Source organism: Dendrobates tinctorius, unplaced genomic scaffold (genome assembly GCF_039654945.1).
Source record: "Dendrobates tinctorius isolate UK_male_01 unplaced genomic scaffold, ASM3965494v1 ptg000084l, whole genome shotgun sequence".
Taxonomy (NCBI): domain Eukaryota; kingdom Metazoa; phylum Chordata; class Amphibia; order Anura; family Dendrobatidae; genus Dendrobates; species Dendrobates tinctorius.
Genome location: NW_027361752.1, coordinates 19,591,196 through 19,613,639, shown reverse-complemented (window position 1 = coordinate 19,613,639; position 22,444 = coordinate 19,591,196). Strand labels below are relative to the sequence as shown.

Below are 22,444 nucleotides of genomic sequence, written 5' to 3'. Positions count from 1 at the left end.
CTGTGTGGATACACTGTGTGTCCTGTGTGGAGCTGTGTGGATACACTGTGTGTCCTGTGTGGAGCTGTGTGGATACACTGTGTGTCCTGTGTGGAGCTGTGTGGATACACTGTCTTGTGTGGATACACTGTGTGTCCTGTGTGGATACACTGTGTGTCCGGTGTGGAGCTGTGTGGATACACTGTGTGTCCGGTGTGGAGCTGTTGGCTGCTCTCTTCCTCTTCCTCATCAGTCTATCTGCTGTATGATCCCACACGGTGATGCACGCTCCTGTGTGGCTGGAGGAGTGGGATCCTGACGCTGCAGATCACTGGGATATCACGACCCCCTCTTTCCTTCAGCATCACACAGTGAGGTCTCGGCTCCTGTGGACTCTCCTCCTCCTTCTCTCCTCCAAGTGTTTGCCTGGAGAGCTGAGCCAGGTCCCAGAGTGAGCAGAGGCTGGTGCTGGCTCTCTGGAGATGTGACAGAGGAGGGCTGGGCTCACAGTCTCTGCTCGTGTGGCTCCTGAATGACATCTCCACTGTGGAGCCGTCCTCCTCCTCATCCTCATCCACCTCGCACCTTCATCCCGAGGACTCCAGCACAATGCGCAGACCAAGAGGGGACAGCACACAGCCCCGCTCATGGTGAAGCCTCTGACAGCAAGAAGCCCATGTGATCGTCTGCAGGGCAAGTTCTGGACCACTTTCTAGCTCTCTATCTCAAGAAGGATCTTTATTTGTGATCTATCTTGGTGGCAAGGAGAAGACTCCAGAGATGACCACCTAGGATATCGGCAGAGCATGGTTTGGGGTCTGATGGAGCAGAAAGTACTGAGCAGCTATGGACAGCTTGTCTCACTGAGGAACATCTCTTCTAGGGAAGAAGACTAAAGTTTGTGCTGACCTTCCAGGATTCGTGGGTGGTGTGCTGACCCACCAGGTTTCTTGGGTGGTGTGCTGACCCACCAGGTTTCTTGGGTGGCTTGTGCTGACCCTCCAGGCTTCTTGGGTGGCTTCTATCTCTGGAGTTGGGGCTCACTCTCTCATTTGGATGTCTGTTACTATGTAGAGATGGGTCTTCTCGGTCCAGTCCTGCTGTGTGGATTCTTAGGTCAGGTTCTTGGTAAGTTGAGCATCTCTTTCTATGTTTCTGGCAAGTGCTGTGCATTCTTGAGGCTGCTGCTCAGCAGCACACATGGATGGCATTAGGAGACTTGGAATAAGTCAGGTACCTTGCTTTGTGGCTCTGGGCTGAGGACATGTTTCCAATAAGCACCCTGTCTTTCCTTATCCAGACTACTAAGGATGGAAGATGGGCCAGGTAGTAAGTTTAATGGGCAAAGAGGGGAAAACAATTTCACCTAAGGTGTGTGGATAGCTGGTCATAATAACCTTAAGGGTTAGGTAGCTGGAGGTCACCTATGGTCCAGAAATGGCTGGCATTGGGGTTGGCACAGGGTACCTGGTCCTTTATATAGGCATACTGCTGTGTGTGCGAGTAAATACACCCACCCTTCACTATTTGGTTCATGCAGCTGCTGCAGAACCTCTTTAAATGACTTTAATTAAACATATACTAAAATGTAAGGTGCTGTGGAATATGTTGGCGCTATAGAAATAAAATCATTATTATATCCTACCCGCGTGTTCTATAGATTTTTTAATGCTCAAATGAACTTATGGAGCTGCTAGAGACCCTCATTAACTATCAGAATGCACAAATCTTGAGGTAGGAAGCAGCTGCAGACCTCTTTAAATTAAAAAATAAATACAAAAAAATCAATAAATGGCAGAAACTAGATAAATTCACAAACCTGCAGAGTTCAGGTTTTATTATTAATGGCCCTATAATGCTTGTTTCCTTTTTTTTTTCATAACCAAGAGGTTCTGCAGCAGCACATGACTCGGTGATGAAATGCAGGTGAATATATAGACTGGCAGCCATCAGTACATATGGAAATAGTTCTGTCCCCTATAAAGGAGCTGTCAGCTAGTCCTGCCTGCACGCTGACAGCCTGTGCTAATATGTCTGAAGGGGGGAAAGCTCAGTAAGTGGATTGAGTTGGAAAGAAAATCATATTCGGTTTCTCCTACAGTGAGAATCACTTTAAGAACAAAAGCCTGAGCAGCGCTATAAGGCGGCCCCACTGCACATCTGTATTATGGCCTTTGTTCCTATACCGCCCGCTTATCAAGGACCAGGTTCCAGGAGCCCCATCCAGCAGAGCCCCGCTTATTCCATGGCACTGAGCTGATCTGATGGGATCCAGAGGTTTTCACATTCTCTAGAACTTGTCATATAGAGGGGAGGTCTCCATACATGTCAGGGGGTCCTGTGCTGGCGCTGAGACCCACTGCACTAATATTCTGGGTATCTGAGGTGGTAATGATATCTCACTGGTGATGACAGAAGTCAGAGATAGAAATCAGATGAATGGACTTCTGTGCTGGAATGCTCCCATCCACTGCACAGGGATGGGCGAGAGTCAGGGACACATACATGTGCTGGTGCAGCAGAGCTGGATGTGTCAGATGTTCAAGGCTTGAGATTGTCCCATATAGCAGTTGTCAAATGCTGGACCATTGACATAGCAGAGCTGGATGTGTTAAGTGTAGTGGGATTGAATGAACTATAGCAAGTTTTGGTGGATTTAAATTGCCAGATATAGCTGAGCTGAATTTGTCAGCTAAAGTAGTGCTGAGATTGTCGTTATGATACTAATATTTGTTTTCTGTGGCTTTATATAGGCAAATGTGATATAGACTCGGTAATTATGCAGAACCAATGAGTTACATGGTAAATTAGGGGCTACATAGAGAGAGATGATAGACAGAGAGATAGATGGATAGATGGATAATAGATAGATAGATAGATAAGAGATAGATAGACAGGTGATAGATAGATAGATAGATAGATAGATGGATAATAGATAGATAGATAGATAGATAGATAGATAGATAGATAGATAGGAGATAGACAGGTGATAGATAGATAGATAGATAGATAGATAGATAGATAGATAATAGATAGATAGATAGATAGATAGATGGATAGATAATAGATAGATAGATAGATAGATAGATGGATAGATAATAGATACATAGGTAATAGATAGATAGACAGATAGATAATAGATAGATAGATAATAGATAGATAGATAGATAATAAATAGATAGAGAGACAGATAGATAGATAATAGATAGATAGGTAATAAATAGATAGATAGATGATAGATAGATAATTGATAGGTAGATAATAAATAATTGGTTAGATAGATAATAGATAGATGATAGATGATCGATAGATAGATGGCTATATGATAGATATCATGCATAAAGCATATGGCGCACAGATCCAGGGTTCGGTGGGTTCCCGGATTCCTAGATGTAGTCTCCAGCTCTCAGCCATTTCTCCTAGGACGTCTATGATAGGTGGATGTGAGATATACAGCTGATGTACACTGCTGCCTCAGTACTATAAACCATACAATTAATAGATGGGTAATCTCACATTATGGCCACGTGGTTGGCATTTCCAAGACTAGACGGGGTCTCATGAATGACTTTGGGTCTGGTGCCAAATTAGTGTCCATGAGTTTTTGGAGGTCACCAGTGACATGAGCATATGATGATCTCCAGTAAGGTCGGTGTGGAAGCCTTGTGCTGCCCATGACATGTATACATACAAGCTGGGCACATCCGTGTGTTCTGGGTATGGCAGGTGCGTGTAGAGGAGATTCTGGCTACAGGTGATCCTGGATGAGATGAAGGCATGCTGGCACACTGAGTCAGGAGGAGCCCCAGCCTGCTACTATAATTATCAAGTTCAGAAAAGTAAACACTGGATTCATTCTCCAAATACTTGAAGGTGAGACTTTTATGTGATCACGATTGGAAAAACAGGTCTTTGTGTTCATTGTGTCACATTCCTGGTTCGGATTGGAGGCCGCTGACACCTGGCGCCTCACTAAGGCTATTGTGTAGGAGCAAGCCTGACTCCAGCGTCAGAATGGGCCTGGGGCACATTCTGTATGATCACAACTGTAAGCTCTGGCCCCTTGGGTGTGTGGGGGGCTCCAACGCCTGCATGGCCAGAGCTGTGAATGAAGGGTGGTCAATGTGCCCAACAGTGATAGACCCCAATAGAGCACCAGGGCCATGATGTCTTGTCCCAACCTAGAAGTTTGGAGGATCATTTCTGTTGGCCAGGAAGAACTATGGTATGGATCCTGGAAAATAAAGACTTCACATGACTGATGGAGAATTAAACACTACAAAATATGCGGGACCAAAGAATGAGTAAGAGTTAATTAACTATGTGGAACAGATCACAAAACGAGCAAAAAATACAAAGAAATAGATGTAAAGTGTAACACAAAGAAAAGAATAATGGATTGGAAATACAAAGTTAGGTACATAATAAAAAAGTAATTTCATAAAAGAAGAAACTGAATCCATGCTGTAGAAGTGGAGTGTGACGGCACCCCACCATTAAATACACCTGACGGGCGTTTCACAGATGCTTTGTCAGGGGTCCCTACACTAGTTTTTAGAAGGCTGATAATCGAATCCAATGTTGACATGCCAAGTAGCTATACACTACCATTACATGTAACAATTAGAGATGAGCGACTTTGCCTTTTTTTGGGTCGAGTCGGGTTTCATGAAACCCAACTTTCTCAAATGTTGAGTCGAACGAAATCGGCCGACTATAGGGAAAAGTCGTGAATCACGAAACCCAATGCAAGTCAATGGGGAGAAAAGTCGGCAGTGAGTGGAGGACAGTAAACACACCTGGCATGAATTTTAACCCCAGAGGCGGCGAAATCTCTCTCTCTTCTCTCTCTCCCGCTACGCTCCTCTTCTCTCATTGGTTGAAAAAAGTCACATGCAAGCATTCGGCGAAACCCGACTTTGATGCTTGGGTCGCCGACCACATGGCCAACTTCACACTGTGGTTGGGTCTCGTTTCATGAAACCCGACTTTGGCGAAAGTCGGCGACTTTTGAATCTGACCGACCTGTTTCGCTCAACTCTAGTAACAATGTATCTATAGTGCAACATTGTTACATCTCGTGTTAGTGCGGTTACTCTGTATAACATGGGGACATCGCTTCCGCTGTGGCTACATTTATACGTTGCGATTAAATTGCAGAAATTTTTGCATGGATTTTTATAAATTGTTGGTAAAAAAAACAAAAACGCAACTTGACTGCAATGTGTGAACGCAGCTAAAAGGAGATTTCTCTGGGTATCAGGTGAAATACACAGCTAGGATATCGTACAGTGATTTTCTTCCATAGGGTCCATTTCAGCAGGATAATTATTTATTTATTTTACTCACTTATATAGCGCCATTAGGTCCACAGCGCTTTAAAGATATCATCATCTCTGTCCCCATCGGGGCTCACAGTCTGGTTTTCATGGAGAGGACTTGTACCTATGATACTCTATGGGGCTGTGCACAAACAACCGGAGATATATCAAATTTTGATTCAAGTGTCAAATCGGCAATGCAAGCCTAAGAGCCTGACTTTGATGGACTGACAGAATGGAGAAAATGGAGAATTTTTCCTTTTTCTCTCCACATTCGAGAAAACCAGATGCTCAAACTCTGATGAGAATATTTGGAATATTTCTCCTGGATGTGGAGAAACCAGTCACGTAACCCAGCCGTAGACTCGGGCCACGACTTCTTGACTTGACATCTCATAATGTTCCCAGCCAGTATCGAGTATTCCTGCATTTCGGATGTACAGAACGGTCTAGCCTATGACCTCAATAAGCAATGGTAGAGCGCCCCCTCTGTTCTCACCCACATATCACGTGTCCTTCTCCTTTGCTGGCAGCTTTACCTTAGCTGCCCTGTAGACATCTGCCAGACATTGAGCTCCTCCATGTTGTTAGGCCATGGAAGGCGATAATAGGTGTAATGTATATTATATTATTCATGACTGTGCGGATCGATAGTCTCTCACTGATGGATTGAGCTTTCCGGGGTCTCCTTTCTATTATATACATTCATTAATGTTACAGCATGTTGTAGAGGTTGTGGCCATCTCACATTGGTCCAGAATCGTGCAGCATAGGGGAAGCACGGCACAAGGAGATCACTTTCTGATGATTAACCGTTTGGATGCCTGTTGTGGGTTATGGATGCGACCACATGAATAGATCTCACCTCCCGCCATGTGCCATGGTTGGAGAAACTTTCAGGCCTCATTCAAATATCTTTGTACAAATTGTACAGGATATCTAAAGAGTAGGGAAAAAAATGGATGTAGTCAAATATTGCACTGATTGTGATAGTATCAGTCACTAACTGGATTTTTCCTTAAGGTTGAAAACCTATGAGGCAATTGAGCTGAAGCAGATCTGCAGTACCCAGGAACGGCCACTACACAGTGAACGGCGCTGTGCTATTCCGGCTCAACTCACTATTTCTTTACGGCCACTTCTGGAGCTGAAAACAGCTGATTGGTGGATTCCATCACCTGCCGTCCTCACAATCTGACATTATTGACGTATAAGTCACAAAGACAAACCCTATAATCCAGGCCATTACCTATAGACATAAATGGCTGAGACGGGTATACCCCTTTAAGTTATGCTTCTTCCTTTAAGCCTCATACACATGAGCATGATATCGCTGACTTGTACAGAGCCATAATAGAGGCCGATATTACTATAATCTTCTCCCATATACCTCGGCACAGTGACACGTTCCATGACATACTGTAGAGAGGGATATTCTGTGGAAACTCACTTCTGATTTTACTCTTCATTACCTTATTTTTCCTCTCCAAACACTGTTGCAGTGCTGATTCGGTGCCCAGTTTATGCTCTTTGAGAAGCTGCTTTCAACTGCTGCTCAGCAACATCTGTACTACAGACAAGTAGTCTGTGTGTGGAACTTTCCCAATCTGATCTACACCCTTTATACAGAAGGGAAAAATCCTGTGCCGAGACTGAAAATACGGGATCTTTGCTGGGCAGCAGTTCAAAGCAGCTTCTAAAGGAGCATGAACTGGGCACTTAAGAAGCTCAACAGCATAGTGCTTGGGACATAAGGAAACAAAATAATGTAAGGAAGAAAATTACAAAAAAATCATAACTTTACACTGCCTGGAAGAGGAAATAATAATAATAAGGGGATTATACAGATCACATTGAAGCTAATTTCTCTCTTTCTCTCCCCCAAATCTGAAGCTTTAGTCTCATACATGTATTTTCCGAGCAGTTTGGAGCTTTCCAGTATTGCAATTTACAGCAAATTACTTTGACTCCAATCGTTTTAGGGAAAAATTTGGCGAATTTGAATTTTGTTCCTCTCATCTCTAGATGTAGCTACAATGGATTAATAACAAGTTCAGCTCTGCTACATCTGTGTTTATGGGACATTGTGACGGATAATCACGATGGTTCCTTTCGCACTTAGTGATTGTTGGCAGCTACAGTTTAGAAGAAAAAAAAATGGTGGAAGTAATTGATTTCTATCATGTTTCAAACCTTCATCAGGACAGAAAACAAATCGGGTCGAGTTAACGCAAGAACTATAAGCAAAAGTTTCCCTGAGCGATGAGCGCACATATGGTCGTGCGAAACCTAAAGGAAGCGAGCTATTCCTCCAATTAGAGCTTGCTGCCTTGCTTTACCCCAGGATCCCATATTCTGCTACCTCCTGCTGCTCATTAGTCCATGATGAAGCAGAGCTGACGCAGTAACCTGGCAGAGCCCCAACCAGAAACTACATCATTTCATCATCTCCTATCTTTCCGTTTTATTTCCATTGCTTTGTTCTGCTGCGTTTTCCCAAAATGGAAAAAGCCCCATTGTCATCCGCCAGCGCTTATTACTAATATTAATAATTGATCAGCGCTCCGCAAGTACACATAGATCTACTTAGTATGTTCATTAATATTTATCCTCGCTCCGGAGTGACAGCCAGCAAACAACTAGTCCGAAGTGGGAGAAAAAAGAAAATAGGCCAGGCATCAAAGAGAATATTAGAAGACGTCGCCCCGTGCACAGATGTAGCAGAGCTGGATTTGTCAGATCTAGCAAAGAATCTGTAGTTTTACAAAGAACTGCATGATGTTACCTCTGTGCACAATCAGCGCAGTCCCTGAGCAAGATACGAATATACAGATGTAGCAGAGCTGGTAGTGCTCTGGTGTCATCCGGAGAGAGCACAGGACTATGATGTTACTCCTGATTCCCCTGAGCAAGTTCACCATGCACAGATGTATCAGGGCTACATTAGCTGGGCTTTGTGCCCCTAAAATCTGGAATTTTACATAGGACTGCTTGGAAATATTCAACATTACTTTAGCTCACCATAATGACTTATCCCCCTCTGCTATATAATTTCTTAATGCTGTGCACAAACACTTACCACCAGTGCACTGGTGTAGCAGAGCTAGGTTTGTCAGATTCACCAGAAGGATATGAGCAATAATCTGTTATTTTACATAGGACTGTTATTTCTACAGATGTAGCAGCGCTGAGCTTCCAGATCCAGCAATGGTTTGTTATAACAGAAGAAATCTGTACATTTTCTTAAAAGAAATCACGTACAACCTGATGACGTAGCTCTGCTACATCATTATAATTTAGTCAGTGAAATCAGTAGAGTCCCTGAGCAAGCTGCAAAGAAACAGATATAGCAGACCTAAGAGAGGTTTGTGTCAGTGGGATTTGGCAGAGAACCTGGGGCTTGACATAGGACTGCTGGTAAGCCTACAGTGGGGTCCGTAAAGTGGACTTGTCACTTGCCATTAGAGGGAATCTGTCATGAGGTGTTTGCTATGTAATCTGAAGACAGCAGGAGATAGAGGATGAGACACTGAATTCAGGGATGTGTCACTTATCATTCTGCTGTTTACTTATAATAGAGGTTTTATCACTAGGAGATTATCTTTACCTGGTCTGGTGCTCACAGGCCTGCTAGACTGACCACGCCCCCTGCTGTGAAAAGCAGCTCACTGTGTATAGACAATGTACATAGAGAGCCTGGTCCAGGGTCAGCTTTCTCAGCTCTGCTACGTACTAGATCTAAACTCTGATTGTTTCACAACTGCTGCACCCAGTAATCTAATTGATACATCGTTAAATTCAGGGTCTCCTTTCCTACATTATGCTCCTCTAAGCTGAAGCAGCAAAAACCCTTTAATATATTATTTATTATTAGTATATTAATATTTATTACTATATATTATTATATTAATGATGATTAATATTTTATTGATTTTTTACTTGGAATAAATGTCGCTTTTTTCCTTAATCCTGCATTTTTTTTTGCCCCTGCTTCTCTCCATTCCTGAGATATAGACCCCTCTTCCCTATATGTAAATCTAGTCTTTTTTTTTTTTAAAGCCAAGTAGGCGTGGCCCCCTATTCTCTATGAGAATCTTCCTGAGGGCAACGCCCAGTTGGCAAAAAAAAATAATTTCTATATTTATATACAAGAAAGAGGTCATATCTCAGGAAAGGAGAGGCGCAGGAACAAAAAAAATGCAGAAATCAGGGGAACAGGGGCATTTATACCAGGTAAACATGACATACAGTATTTATGGCTAAAGAAAATGACAAATTTAGGCTCTGCTACATTTGGAAATATTAGTGATTTATTTTTTCATAATTTTTGTAATTGTATCCTAATAATCCCATGACGCACGTACATTAATCCCCTGACGCACGTACATTAATCCCCTGACGCGCGTGCGCTAGATGCATTTATCTGTCATGGAGGCGCTGTGCGGCTGTCACAGATCTGCCATCCTGACACCTGTCACCTGCTTTTCTGTTAGTCATGCTAATGGCCAATAAGTTACACAAAGGCGGCTGCCTTCCTGTTAGGGCGGGCGGTGGCATTAATGATCCGTATTGCTCATTCTCGCTAAGCTGTTGGAACTTGGAAGGCCTCTGAATGTTTAATGTCCCCCACGGTCTGTGTGTGTCTGTCTGCCCAGCCTGCACTTAGCCGCGCCGTGCGTCTGTCTATTGTTGTGGGGTATGGGATGGGAATAAGGAAACATCCCGAAGACGTTGCCACATTACTTTGCCTGGTATGTAAATGAGACCGAGCGCATACCAGGGAGCCGCTATCTTCCTCCAGCATGGAGATGCATTATTCCCAGATAGCCCAATTTCTCGCTATGGCTCGGTGCCACGTTCCTGATTGATGCAACCCCATAGAATAAACAATTAGGGCCTGGGCTTTATTGCTGCATTTTACTTGCATTCTGTTCCGGAGATTGGGGCCTTATGGAGAAATATTTCTTTAGCGGGTCTTAAGAGCGTGCCGGAGATTTGGACAGTAGCCAGGAGTGAGCCGGGCGCTTAGTTTAGCAGGGTTAAACTGGTGGCAGCGTGGCACCGCTGTGCTCATGTCCTGATCTGTTGGTTGCCTAATTTATGGGGTCAGGCAAGGAAAATGTCATTAATGGCAAATGGAAGCAAGCTATTGTGTCGGTTATGGAGGGAAGGCGATTTGGGAGTTTGATAACTGTGATAAACCCAAAGTCTGTTGGGCCGGAATAAAGAACATCATCTGGAACCTAAAATTCATCCTTTGTAAAAAAAATAAATAAAAATAAAATAAAACATGAAAAAGCTTAAAACTAATGACAACAGGAGGGGGCAGTATTCGCTGGCCAAGATCCGGTGAATCAGACCTGCTGCAACTGTGGTGTTGAATGGCTGTTGCATGGGAGCACTGCTAGGGGGCGCCTCACAGATTAAGGACATCCTTGGAAGGTCAGTTATGGGGTTAAATATCCACTTTAAAGGGATTATTTTATTAAAATCATTTTCATACCAAAACTCTGTATAAAATACTCTTTTCATCACAATTACTTCCAATTGTCCTTCATGGTGCTGCAACAAATCTTGGTTGCTGGATGGAATCAGTCTCCTTCCCCTTCTGGCAGCTAAGAATATATAATATATATAAAAAGGTTTTTATTACACCAAAGCGTTGTGGCACCAAACTGAAACCTATTTCGTGGTAAAAAAAAAAAAAATTACCTTGAAAAATGCGCCAGTCTGGTGTGGAAACACGTTGATGTAAAATTAAAATGCCATGTACTCCATGTGATTTCCACTCTATTAAATGTCTCTAATGAGTGGAAGTCACATGACAGGAAGTCCCACCCCTGAGTAAGAAAGATAAGGTGAAAAAAAAAAGACAAGTTGAATATTGGAAATTGTCTTAATTCTCAATTAAAATGTTATGCGATACTATTATGTAAAATCTCCTTTAAAGGGAATCTGTCAGCGGGTCCTTGCTGTGCAGTCTGAGAGCAGCGTGATGTAGGGGCAGAGACCCTGATTCCAGTGAAGTGCCACTTGCTCGAATGCTGTTTCCGTACAATCAGTATTTTATGAGCAGGAGATTATCACTACAGGACTAGTTGTCTCATGCTTTCTGGTCCAGCCACGCCCTCAGCACTGATTAGCAGCTTATTGTCTCTATATGGTGCACACAGAAAGCAGCCAAACAGTGCGGTGGGCGGGGTTATACACGGCTCAGCATTCCGAGCACTGCTAGATCTGTAGCAGAGAAAACTGTGATTGTGCCACAACTGCTGGACCCAGTAAACTAAGTGATGCATCGCTGCAATCGGGATCTCTGCTCCTACTTCATGCTGCTGACAGATTCTTTAGAAATATTCACTGACATAATATAGGCGCCAATGATATGAATACAGGACACAGCTTTAAAAAAGAGTTTTAGACTAAAGAAGACATGGCTGCTCGCTCACTCAATAGCACCACACTTGATTACAGGATGTGTCTGGTACTGCAGCTCTATGGAATACTATACACAACCTGTAGACAGGGGTGGTGCTGTTTTTGGAAGAACACATCCATGCTTGTCTCATTCTGGATCACCCTGTTATGTCTGTAGTAGATAATAGAGAGCGATCACTTGTGAAGATAAGCATGAATTCTTACATCTTCAGACCTATTGTGGCATTATCTTCTTATCACGGCCATTACTGTAATCTTACGAAAATATGGATAGTTTTCATAATTTTTTTTTTTTCAGAGTGATTTTCTTTCTGATATTGCGCGGGTTTTATTGTCAAAGTCTGGCGCGTTCTCTCAACGGCGGCGCCGTCACATATTCAACCTTGAGGTCACCTCTAAAGTAGAGAAATTTGATGAAAACGGATAATGGTAAAATAAATGCGCCGCTGAACAGAGATCTATCAGTAAGTATGCCGCGTAGGAAGAGAGGCTGCGACATAAAAGACTTCTCCGAGAGACAATAATGAGGAGAAAATGTGTCATTTCACACACACACACACACACACACACGTCACCGGGAATGGAAGACGAGGCCTGCGATCACTGGGGGGGCAGCATTCATGCCGGGCATCCAAAATCACTGATAACACAAAATAGTCAAGTTTTGTTTTTTTTAGCGGGTCACCATATTCCTCGGAGTTCTACCCGGTATATATGGGCTCAGATTAGTCGTGGCCCCAGCGGGCACGCATGCAATCACTCATACATCATAAGGCCAGTTTAATGGGAAGTCAGTAAATTTACCGGTAGAAATCTGAAGAGGGCGAGAGAATATAGACAATATGGAAAGAACATGCATGTGATGGGTTTTCGAAGAGTTGAGCCCACAGTCCCGGGACAGCATGAGAACAATGTGACCACCATACCATAGAGATGAAGCTCGAAACCAGAGATGAGCAAACTCAAACTTAAAAGTTCGGGATTCGTACTGGATAGTTGGTGTCCGATGCTAAACGCCAAACTTCTCCCTGAACTCCATTGCTGAGAGAGAGTTCTGGTCGCCATTCTTTTCAATGGGATTCAGGTTCTGGTTCAGGTTTGGGCAGAGTTCTGGTACTCGAACCGAACTTTGCCATAATATTCGGGTTGGGTACCGGAACCCGAACCCGTCTGCTGATCCCTACTCGAAACCCCTTTACAGTGTAAGCCAATAGGACAAGCAGCCAGGAATAGTTCAATGTAGTTGTGTCTATGACTGTCTCCATTAAATCTTATTGGATTTACATAAAACAGTCAACCAACAGCGCCACCTATCAAACATTTAGGAAAGAAAAAGGGAGACAAGCGCCCATAGGGTAATAACATGTTTTAAAAGTGAAATCAGGGTGTGAGGGGGTTGCTCACCTGATTGGGTTGTGTATGTCACAGCTCCAATAAATGCGCGTAAATTATTCAGCTGCTGCACTCACGTCTGCGGAGAGACGAGGATCTTTTTCTGTATGTAGATTGAGGAGAAGTAGAAGATAGATGTCTTGGTTCACTGCGTTGCTGTGAAAAAGGAGTAGTTGCATGTATCGTAATATTTCAATTAGCTTTAATTAACACGTTTCAGGCTCCTCAAAACTGAACTACACCTAGTTATTCATATATAGTTACAAACCCCCTGCTCAATGCAGGATTCACTAAACCATCTCAGACAGATGTCTGTCCAGCCTTTTTTTTTTTTAAGTCCTTCATTGAAGGAGAACTCACCACCTCTTGTGGCAGCCTGTTCCACTCACTGATCACCCTCACTGTCAAAAAGTTTTTTGTTATCTGTATCTTCACCCTTTCAGTTTAATTCCATTGCTTCTCATGTTTCCATGTACAGATGAGAATAAGGATGATCCCTGTGTGTGATCTGAATGTGATCAGAGTGTGATCAGTGTGTGGTCAGAGTGTGATCAGTGTGGGATCAGTGAGTGATCAGAGTGTGATCAGAGTGTGATCAGTGTATGATCAGAGTGTGATCAGAGTGTGATCAGAGTGTGATCAGTGTGGGATCAGTGAGTGATCAGAGTGTGATCAGAGTGTGATCAGAGTGTGATCAGCGTGGGATCAGAGTGTGATCAGAGTGTGATCAGAGTGTGATCAGAGTGTGATCAGAGTGTGATCAGCGTGGGATCAGAGTGTGATCAGCGTGGGATCAGAGTGTTATCAGAGTGTGATCAGAGTGTGATCAGAGTGTGTGGTCAGAGTGTGATCAGAGTGTGATCAGAGTGTGATCAGAGTGTGTGGTCAGAGTGTGATCAGTGTGTGATCAGTGAGTGATCAGAGTGTGAGGTCAGTGTGTGATCAGTGTGGGATCAGTGAGTGATCAGAGTGTGATCAGTGTGTGATCAGCGTGTTATCAGAGTGTTATCAGAGTATGATCAGAGTGTGATCAGAGTGTGATCAGAGTGTGATCAGAGTGTGATCAGAGTGTGATCAGAGTGTGATCAGAGTGTGTGGTCAGAGTGTGATCAGTGTGTGATCAGAGTGTGATCAGAGTGTGTGGTCAGAGTGTGATCAGAGTGTGTGGTCAGAGTGTGATCAGAGTATGGCCAGAGTGTGGTCAGTGTGTGATCAGAGTGTGATCAGAGTGTGATCAGAGTGTGATCAGTGTGTGATCAGAGTGTGATCAGAGTGTGGTCAGAGTGTACACCGATTCTCTCGGATGAGAAGATGGAGAAAAAAATGTCTCCATCTTCTCCATTGTGCAGTCTGATGTTTTCCGTGCAGTCATTGACTTGCATGGTTAAATGCGATCTGAATATGGGATCAAACACGGGCACGCAATGATTTTTTCCTTGGACAGGCTCATGGCCCCATGAACTAACATTGGTCAGTGTAAGATCTGATGTTTTGTCGGATTGCACTTGGACCACAAATACGGCGATGAGCACCTGCCCTAAGGATGATAGTTGGGATAGTTATTCATCAGAAAGCGGCTTATAGGCTGAACGCCCCCGCTAATGCCATGCACACTTACTGTAGCAGCAGGTGCGCCCTGCGCTCTGTATTTCTCTTTGGGGCGTTTCACCTGCTCGCTCGCCTTGTCTTGTTTGCATTGTTTTGCTGGAGAATAATCATCCTGTATTTGACCTTGTTGATAAAATCTTCCTGCACACAATACAAATCCATATGAACAAACCTTGGGATGTTTGCACATGCTGAGAATGAAGATGTGTATATGGGCTGCGACCTTTCAGTGCGGTTCGTCTCCCTGTTTATGGGCCCGGGGTACCTGTTACTCTTCCCTGCCAAGCAGGTTTTTCACTAGTAAATTCCCTGTGCATCAGGTGCTGCTAATGCGTAAACATCAGGCTCCCCCGTGGCTACTACCGAGCTTGGCATGAAAGACCTCACTGTACCACGTAAAGAAAAGCCATAGTGATAGCAAGTCATGTGGAAGACGCCGTTAACTCGTGCCTTGCTGGTGCTGTCTGCAGCGCAGCACAATGAGAGTCATTTATTAAACTCTTGCGTATTGTAAACTTCTTCTGTTTATGTTTTCTCTTTCCGAACTGTAAACGGTTACTTGCTGTCTGCCCGTAAGCCACTGGAAACTTTTGGGCCACGTACATTCCTATTGCCGGGGCTTCCTCCATCATCAGAAAACAAATCCTGAAATTGGTCTTTTATAGATTAAATGGGAACTGTACTTTCAAAAAGCAGGTGCAGACAACCATGTATTCTCTCATCCAAAAGAATCAGGCCGATTGTGCAAATCGGAGTGCGATCATAGTCGGATCTGATTCTCAGGAATGATGGAAAAAAAATTCTCCTCCATTCTCTCAGTCCGTGGAAATCGGACTGCACTCAGAAGCCATCTGAGTGCAGCCCCAATGGTTTCCACAGACTCATTGACTTACCTGACCGAGTGTGATCAAACTGGGGCATGCAGCCACTTTTTACTTGGACAGAAGCCTGACGAGCGCTTCCCTATAGAATATCGTTAATCTAAGCGTGATCTGATGTTTTGTCGGATCGCACTCGGGCCACAAATACGGCATCTGTACAAGCCTCAAGTCATTACAATCAAGATATTTTATAAAATATCATATCAGAAGAGCCGGCTTCCCGTCCATTGTAGAACTGTGGTGTTTCCACCTCCCTGCAGCTATATATAGCAGGTATTCACATGAGAATGGGCTCATGTAATCATTGCATCAGTGCTTTGGGTGCAATCATAGATTTTTTTTCCGCCCAGAATTCGTATGTAGCCACAACTAGAAAGAGAAGTCGTCACAACTAGCGCGTGTTTAGGATGAGCACTATGGTGGCTAGGCGCTGAGGTCTGTTCCTGGACTTTGCATGTTCCTCCATATTTGTAAATATTTGTGTTACATCTGTTCCATTAGATTGTAACCCCCTCTGGCACATGCACCGATGTCAGCCTATGACCTGCCAGATACATAATGGCCGATCGATGCCTATCCATAGCTGTCTGGTAGAATGTGCAGTCCTGGCCTCTTTTCCGCGACATATTACATATGAAATGCAGACGCCCGCACATTGTGCGTTTGTCCATGTGGTTTTTCTGTCCGGTTAAGATGACGCAACGATCAAAGGAAATGGAAAGATTTACATGGAAACGATCCCACATGAAGCAATTAGAAAATTCCGGGACGATTCTTCTGATCCTAAATGAACTTATTACGGATGAAAAGGAGGATTATTTTTGGTTGCATCTTCTGCAGTATGTGCGCAAGCATTGAGCTCTGTGCCGCCCCGACTGTGCCCTGAACCCGCTATTGTATATGTATGCTCATGGCCGGGACACGCTGTTTGCTATTACAAATGTTCCTTGACAGATCATTAGGATTACACTTGTAGCAAGTATTTCCCAGTAATTGCCCTAGAATCTCTGTGCTGGGGAACGCCAGATAATACGGACTATTTATGGTGTCCGGAATGACCCTTCTCTATTGCCAGAAGTGCTTTGTCTGGAATATCAGGATATACTTCCGTAACTTTCCCTTTCTGATATTGTGGTCATAGATGAGAAAAGCTACAAGAAAACGATATCATTGAGTTCCAAACTGTAGAACACTTGAATCTTCATCTCATTCCACTCTGGAGCATCTCCGAAATGTACAGAAATTCTTCCCTGTCGGTTCACAGAGCAAATGTTCCAATTAATGGGAAGTACAGAAACTGTAAAGTTTCCTTCCTGCAGTTAGTCTTTACTCAGATCTCTCTCGTATGTATAGGGAGCAATGTGGGCATCCATGTAAAGCGTGCATGTAAAGATAACGTCTCCCACCCCTCTATGGAGGACCGGACATTGCCTGGACAACCATTGATTTCAGAGTGTGCTATGTAGCGTCGCTTTTCCCCTGTTATAAAAAAGCAAGGAAATAGAACATGTTGCTTAATTTCTTCAAAGATTAAAAGGAATCTGTCACCAGGTTTTTGCTATGTAATCTGATAGCAGTTTGATGTAGGGACAGAGACCCTGATTCCAGAGATGTATCACTTAGTTTACTGGGTGTAGCAGCTGTGCTAGAGTCACAGTTTCCTCTGCTGGAGATTTAGCAAACCTCAGAATGCTGAGCCATGTATAAATCAGTCCACACCACTGATTAGCAGCATTCTGTCAATATACATGGTACACAGGAAGCTGCCAATCAGTGCTGGGGGTGTGGTTGATCCAGTAGGCGTGAGACACCTAGTCCTGTAGTGATAATCTCCTGCTGATAAAACACTGATTTTATTGAAACATCAAATCACTACCTAGTAAGTTATACATTGCTGGAATCAGGGTCTCTGCCCCTACATCATGCTTCTCTCAGATTACATAACAAAAAACAGCTGACAGATTCCCTGTAAAGGTGATCGCTGAAGTTCTCAGCAGCTATACACCCTTTGATAAACATAACGGATCATTCAGATGAGCTTATTATACATAATTGTGCGGACAGTGTGCACCGCGGACTGTACTCAGGCCCATTATATCCAGTGTGCCAGTGTACATGACTGATTTTCCGCATGGACCAATGGTCTGTGTAGAAAAAATATGACGTATGCACTAGTCTGCCTATCGGACGATCACGAAGAGCTGCACAAGGAGCCAGTCATGTCTGCAATTTGCGGATGTGACTGACCCGAGTTTTAGGATGACCATCTAAACCCGGCCAAGGCCAACTTTCCTCACTAGTATTTTGGTCAGGATTTATAAGACAAAATCCCAGGAGTTAGGACCGAACCATGGATGAGATAAACATGTATCCATAGATGATTTTCTCTATTGGTTTTATTCTTACTTTTGGTTTACAAATACTAAAGAAATAAACTGATGCATCAAAGTGGCCGAAAATTGAGCTTAAAGCCTACAGACAACTTCACAAGCCATTATAGTATGTATAATGTGATATAAAACATGTTTGCAACTGTTTTTGACTCCAAAAATGTGTTTTTTTTCTATTGCTTGCATGTATTCCCATACCCTGCAAGCTGCTCGATTCTATTCAGTCTCAAGGACCCGTTTGTTTGGCTCAGTTTTCATCCAATTTCTTCTCTTTCCAGAACACTCAGTCCAATCGTCATAAAAATCAAATTGAATCCCTATATAGTTTAGATGGATGTTCGTGAAAGGAAAGAGGGGGCTGGATACAAGAAGCGCGATAGAAACTAAGTGGAATCCAGCAGTTTGCGGTGTATTGTAATGCATGCAAGCTGCAGACGAAAAAGATTGAATTAAACCAGTTGTAACAATGTTTTTACTGCTTAATATACGCAAAAGAACTCTCAATGGCCTTTGATATGGAAATGGGGTTTAAAAAAAGTGGTCAATCTCTTTAAAAAAAAAACTGCAGATATCGTACCATCATCCGTATTAGAACCTTTTCTATTGACGGTTCCTATGATAGGAAATATTGCAGTATCCTTTGCATACATCTATTACATATCTACTGTATGTCTCGTGCGTAAACTTGTCATTAGCGATACTGTATGTGGCGGCTACATTGAAAATGTCGCTAGGAAACGAACAGAAAGACAAACAGCCGCGGCCACAAAGTAACTTCATGCAGAATTCAAGCATGAAACAAATGAATTGACTTGGTAAACAGGGCAAAACAAAACACCAGACTGAGGCTTTGAAACTTTCTTTGCCCAAAAGCTGAATTTTGGGCCGTTTCCCTAACGGGCAGAGCAGACATGATTAATCATTCATTTTTTGTTTTTTTTATCCGTTGACTGATGCTATTCACGAAATTGCTCTTGGCTGCAAAGTTCCCCCCAACTACAGGTATTGTCTCGCTGAGTGGTCTCTTAGCGCTACAAGGTTTTATTGAGGCATTAAAGTGGGGTGGTGGCGGAGGGGAGGGGAGCGCCCCCACTGAACAGACACCCGACAACAAAAGTGTTTGATGGAAGAAATGTGAAGAGGGTTCAACTTGTAATTCATGGCCCACTCTGCCGTGTCTCCCTTTCTAACTCAATACACTCATTACTCTCATCAGTCAAAAGGGATGCAAACCATCCATCGCTCCTCTCCTAGCAACTGCTACCTTCTGGACAAAAAAAAAAAAAGATGCCATGTCGTCTTTTGCAAGGGAAAACAGACGGAAATTTGGGGACGGACAATGGCAGACACATGTTCGTTTGCATCTGAGTGCGATGCAACAGTTTATGATGTGATTAGCAATGATCGAAAGGTTTCCGCCATACGGCTCATTCAATAGACCGGACAGCAGTGTTTTAGCAGTTTTCTTCTTCATTGTGTTGCATGGACATCTGCAGCAAGGAAGGAGTTATGGAAGCTGTGGGGATTCACTGCTAGTAGGGTGCGGAGAAAGGGAGAAGGCTGGAAGAACGTAGGCGAGCGAACATTGTACTTGCACATTGTGATTGTAGTAGCGGTATTGTTATTATCTGTATCGGTAATGTTACTTTTAGTTCCTAGATTCGTAATTGATGTATTAATACTATTACTTATTTTTTCTTTCTTTTTAGTAGCTGTAGTAATGCCGTATTATTAGTAATAAAAGTGGCCGTAGCGTCATATCTATAAGCATTATAAGTAGTATGATAAAGTATTCCTATTATTCTATCAATAGTGAATGTATCATCTATACAGAGAAACACGGGCCTCTGGATAGGGACACTTATCCAAAAGGGCTGCGAGATAGAGGTTTAGAAAATGGATAGCCTAAAATATTGCATACTGTATTTACTGTGAGAAAGTGTTTGCCTCCTTCCTGATTTCCTATTCTTTTGCATGTTTATCACACTCAAATGTTTCAGATCATCAAACAAAATTAAGCATTAGACAAAGATAACACAAGTAATCACAAAATGCAGTTTTTAACTGAAGGTGTTTATTATTAAGGAAAAAAAGAAATCCAAACCTACAAGGCCCTGTGTGAAAAAGTGATTGCTCCCTAAACCTAATAACTGGTTGGGCCACCCATAGCAGCAACAACTGCAATCAAGAGTTTGCAATAACTGGCAATGAGTCTTTTACAACACACTGGAGTAACTTTGGCCCACCAATCTTTGCAGAATTGTTGTAATTCAGCCACATTGGAGGGTGTCCGAGCAGGAACTGCCTTTTTAAGGTCATGCCACAGCATCTCAATCAGATTAAGGTCAGGACTTTGACCAGGCCACTCTGAAGTCTTAATTTTGTTTTCTTAAGCCTTTCAGATATAAACTTGCTGGTGTGCTTTGGATCATTGTCGTGCTGCATAACCCACGTGCGCTTCAGCTTGAGGTCATGAACAGATGGCCGGACATTCTCCTTCAGGATTTTTTGGCAGACAGCAGAATTCATGGTATCATTTACCACAGCAAATCTTCCAGGTCCTGGAGCAGTAAACAGCCCCAGACAATCACACTACCACCACCATATTTTACTGTCGGCATGATGTTTCATTTCTGAAATGCTCTGGGACATACACCTTCCACTGAAATAGCACAGAAAGAGGACTTAAAAGTCCTCCAATAATAGAAAACAGCAAAAGAGCAGGATGCAGTGGACCCATATAGTTAAGATGGTAACACAGGTGCAAAAATACTGATAAAACAACTGCTCACAGCCTACCAATACATGGAGGGGGCGGTTGCCTGGTATGTTAATGCAAAATAAAAAACTTATATGCGGTGCTGTTCACACTATGGCAATGCACAGCATCCAGGCCAGCCTAGTAGTGACACCCTTCTATTAGCTCAGGCGGGCTGCCCAGTGCTATCAAAATGCATCCCATGTGAACAGACACCGCAGTTTACAAGACCAAATGGGCCCAACTGCACCCTGAAGAAAAAGTGCAAAAAACACATTAAAAAATGTGGAGTATTAGCTGATATTTTGGCCAAAATACGTGAGCCCGTAACCTGCACCAAAGGTCTCCACGTTTACGGGTCCTAATACTAAATCCTAAAGCTGAAATAGCACAGAAAGAAGACTTAAAAATCCTCCAATAATAGAAAACAGCAAAAGATGTTACCATCTTAACTATATGGGTCCACTGCATCCTGATAGTGCATTTGTCTGGAGGCCTGGGCAGGTAAACCTTTTGGCTCTTTTGCTGTTTTCTACTATTGGAGGATTTTTAAGTCCTCTTTTTGTGCTATTTCAGTTTTAGGATTTAGTATTAGGACCCGTAAACGTGGAGACCTTTGGCGCAGGTTACGGGCTCATGTATTTTGCCCAGAATATCAGCTAATACTCCACATTTTTTAATGTGTTTTTTGCACTTTTTATTCAGGGTGCAGTTGGGCCCATTTGGTCTTGTAAACTGTGGTGTCTGTTCACATGGCATGCATTTTGATAGCGCTGGGCAGCCCGCCTGAGCTACTAGAAGGGTGTCACTACTAGGCTGGCCTGGATGCTGTGCATTGCCATAGTGTGAACAGCGCCGCATACAAGTTTTTTATTGTGCATTAACATACCAGGTAACCGCCCCCTCCATGTATTGGTAGGCTGTGAGCAGTTGTTTTTTCGGTATCCTTACACCTGTGTTACCATCTTAACTATATGGGTCCACTGCATCCTGATAGTGCATTTGTCTGGAGGCCTGGACGGGTAAACCTTTCTGCTCTTTTGCCGTTTTCGACATACACCTTCCAAAAAGTTCAACTTTTGTCTCATCAGTCCACAGAGTATTCTCCCAAAAGTCTTGGGGATCATCAAAATGTTTTCTGGCAAAACTGAGATGAGCATTTATGTTCTTATTGCTCAGCAGTGATTTTTGTCTTGGAACTCTGCCATGCAGGACATTTTTTCAGTCTCTTTCTTATGTTGTAGTCATGAGCACTGACCTTAACTGAGGCAAGTGAGGTCTCCAGTTCTTTTGATGTTGTTGTGGGGCCTTTTGTGACTTCTTTGATGAGTTATCAGTGCGCTCTTGGGATAATTTTGGTCGACCTGACACTCCTGTGAAGGGTTACCGCTGTTCCATGGCTTTTCCATTTGTTTTATAACCTCTCTCACTGTGGTTCTCTGGAGACCCAAAGCTTGAGAAATGGCTTTAGAACCTTTTCCAGACTGATAAATCTCAACTTCTTTGTTTCTCATTTGTTCCAGAATTTTTTTGGATCGCGGCATGACATCTGGCTTTTGGGGATCTTTTGGTCTATTTCACTTTGTCAGGCTGGTCCTATTTAAGTGATTTCTTGAATGAGAGCAGGTGCGACAGTAATCGGGCCTGAGTATGGCTAGGGAATTTGAACTCAGCTCT

At 43.2% G+C, this 22,444-nt stretch overlaps 1 protein-coding gene across 10 annotated transcripts in view; it reads left to right on the top strand.

The window, feature by feature from the left end:
* Positions 1-241: 241 nt before the first annotated feature.
* Positions 242-22,444, top strand: part of ROBO2 (roundabout guidance receptor 2) — a 582,091-nt gene continuing 559,888 nt past the window's right edge. For 2 of the 10 annotated variants that reach the window (XM_073584463.1, XM_073584459.1), the window contains exon 1: positions 248-1,107. In XM_073584463.1, the coding sequence (XP_073440564.1) occupies positions 1,056-1,107 (52 nt within the window). In that variant the 5' untranslated portion in view covers positions 248-1,055. Of the gene's footprint in view, positions 1,108-22,444 lie in introns of all 10 variants that reach the window. The other 8 variants (XM_073584458.1, XM_073584457.1, XM_073584464.1 and 5 more) reach the window with 7 other exon arrangements.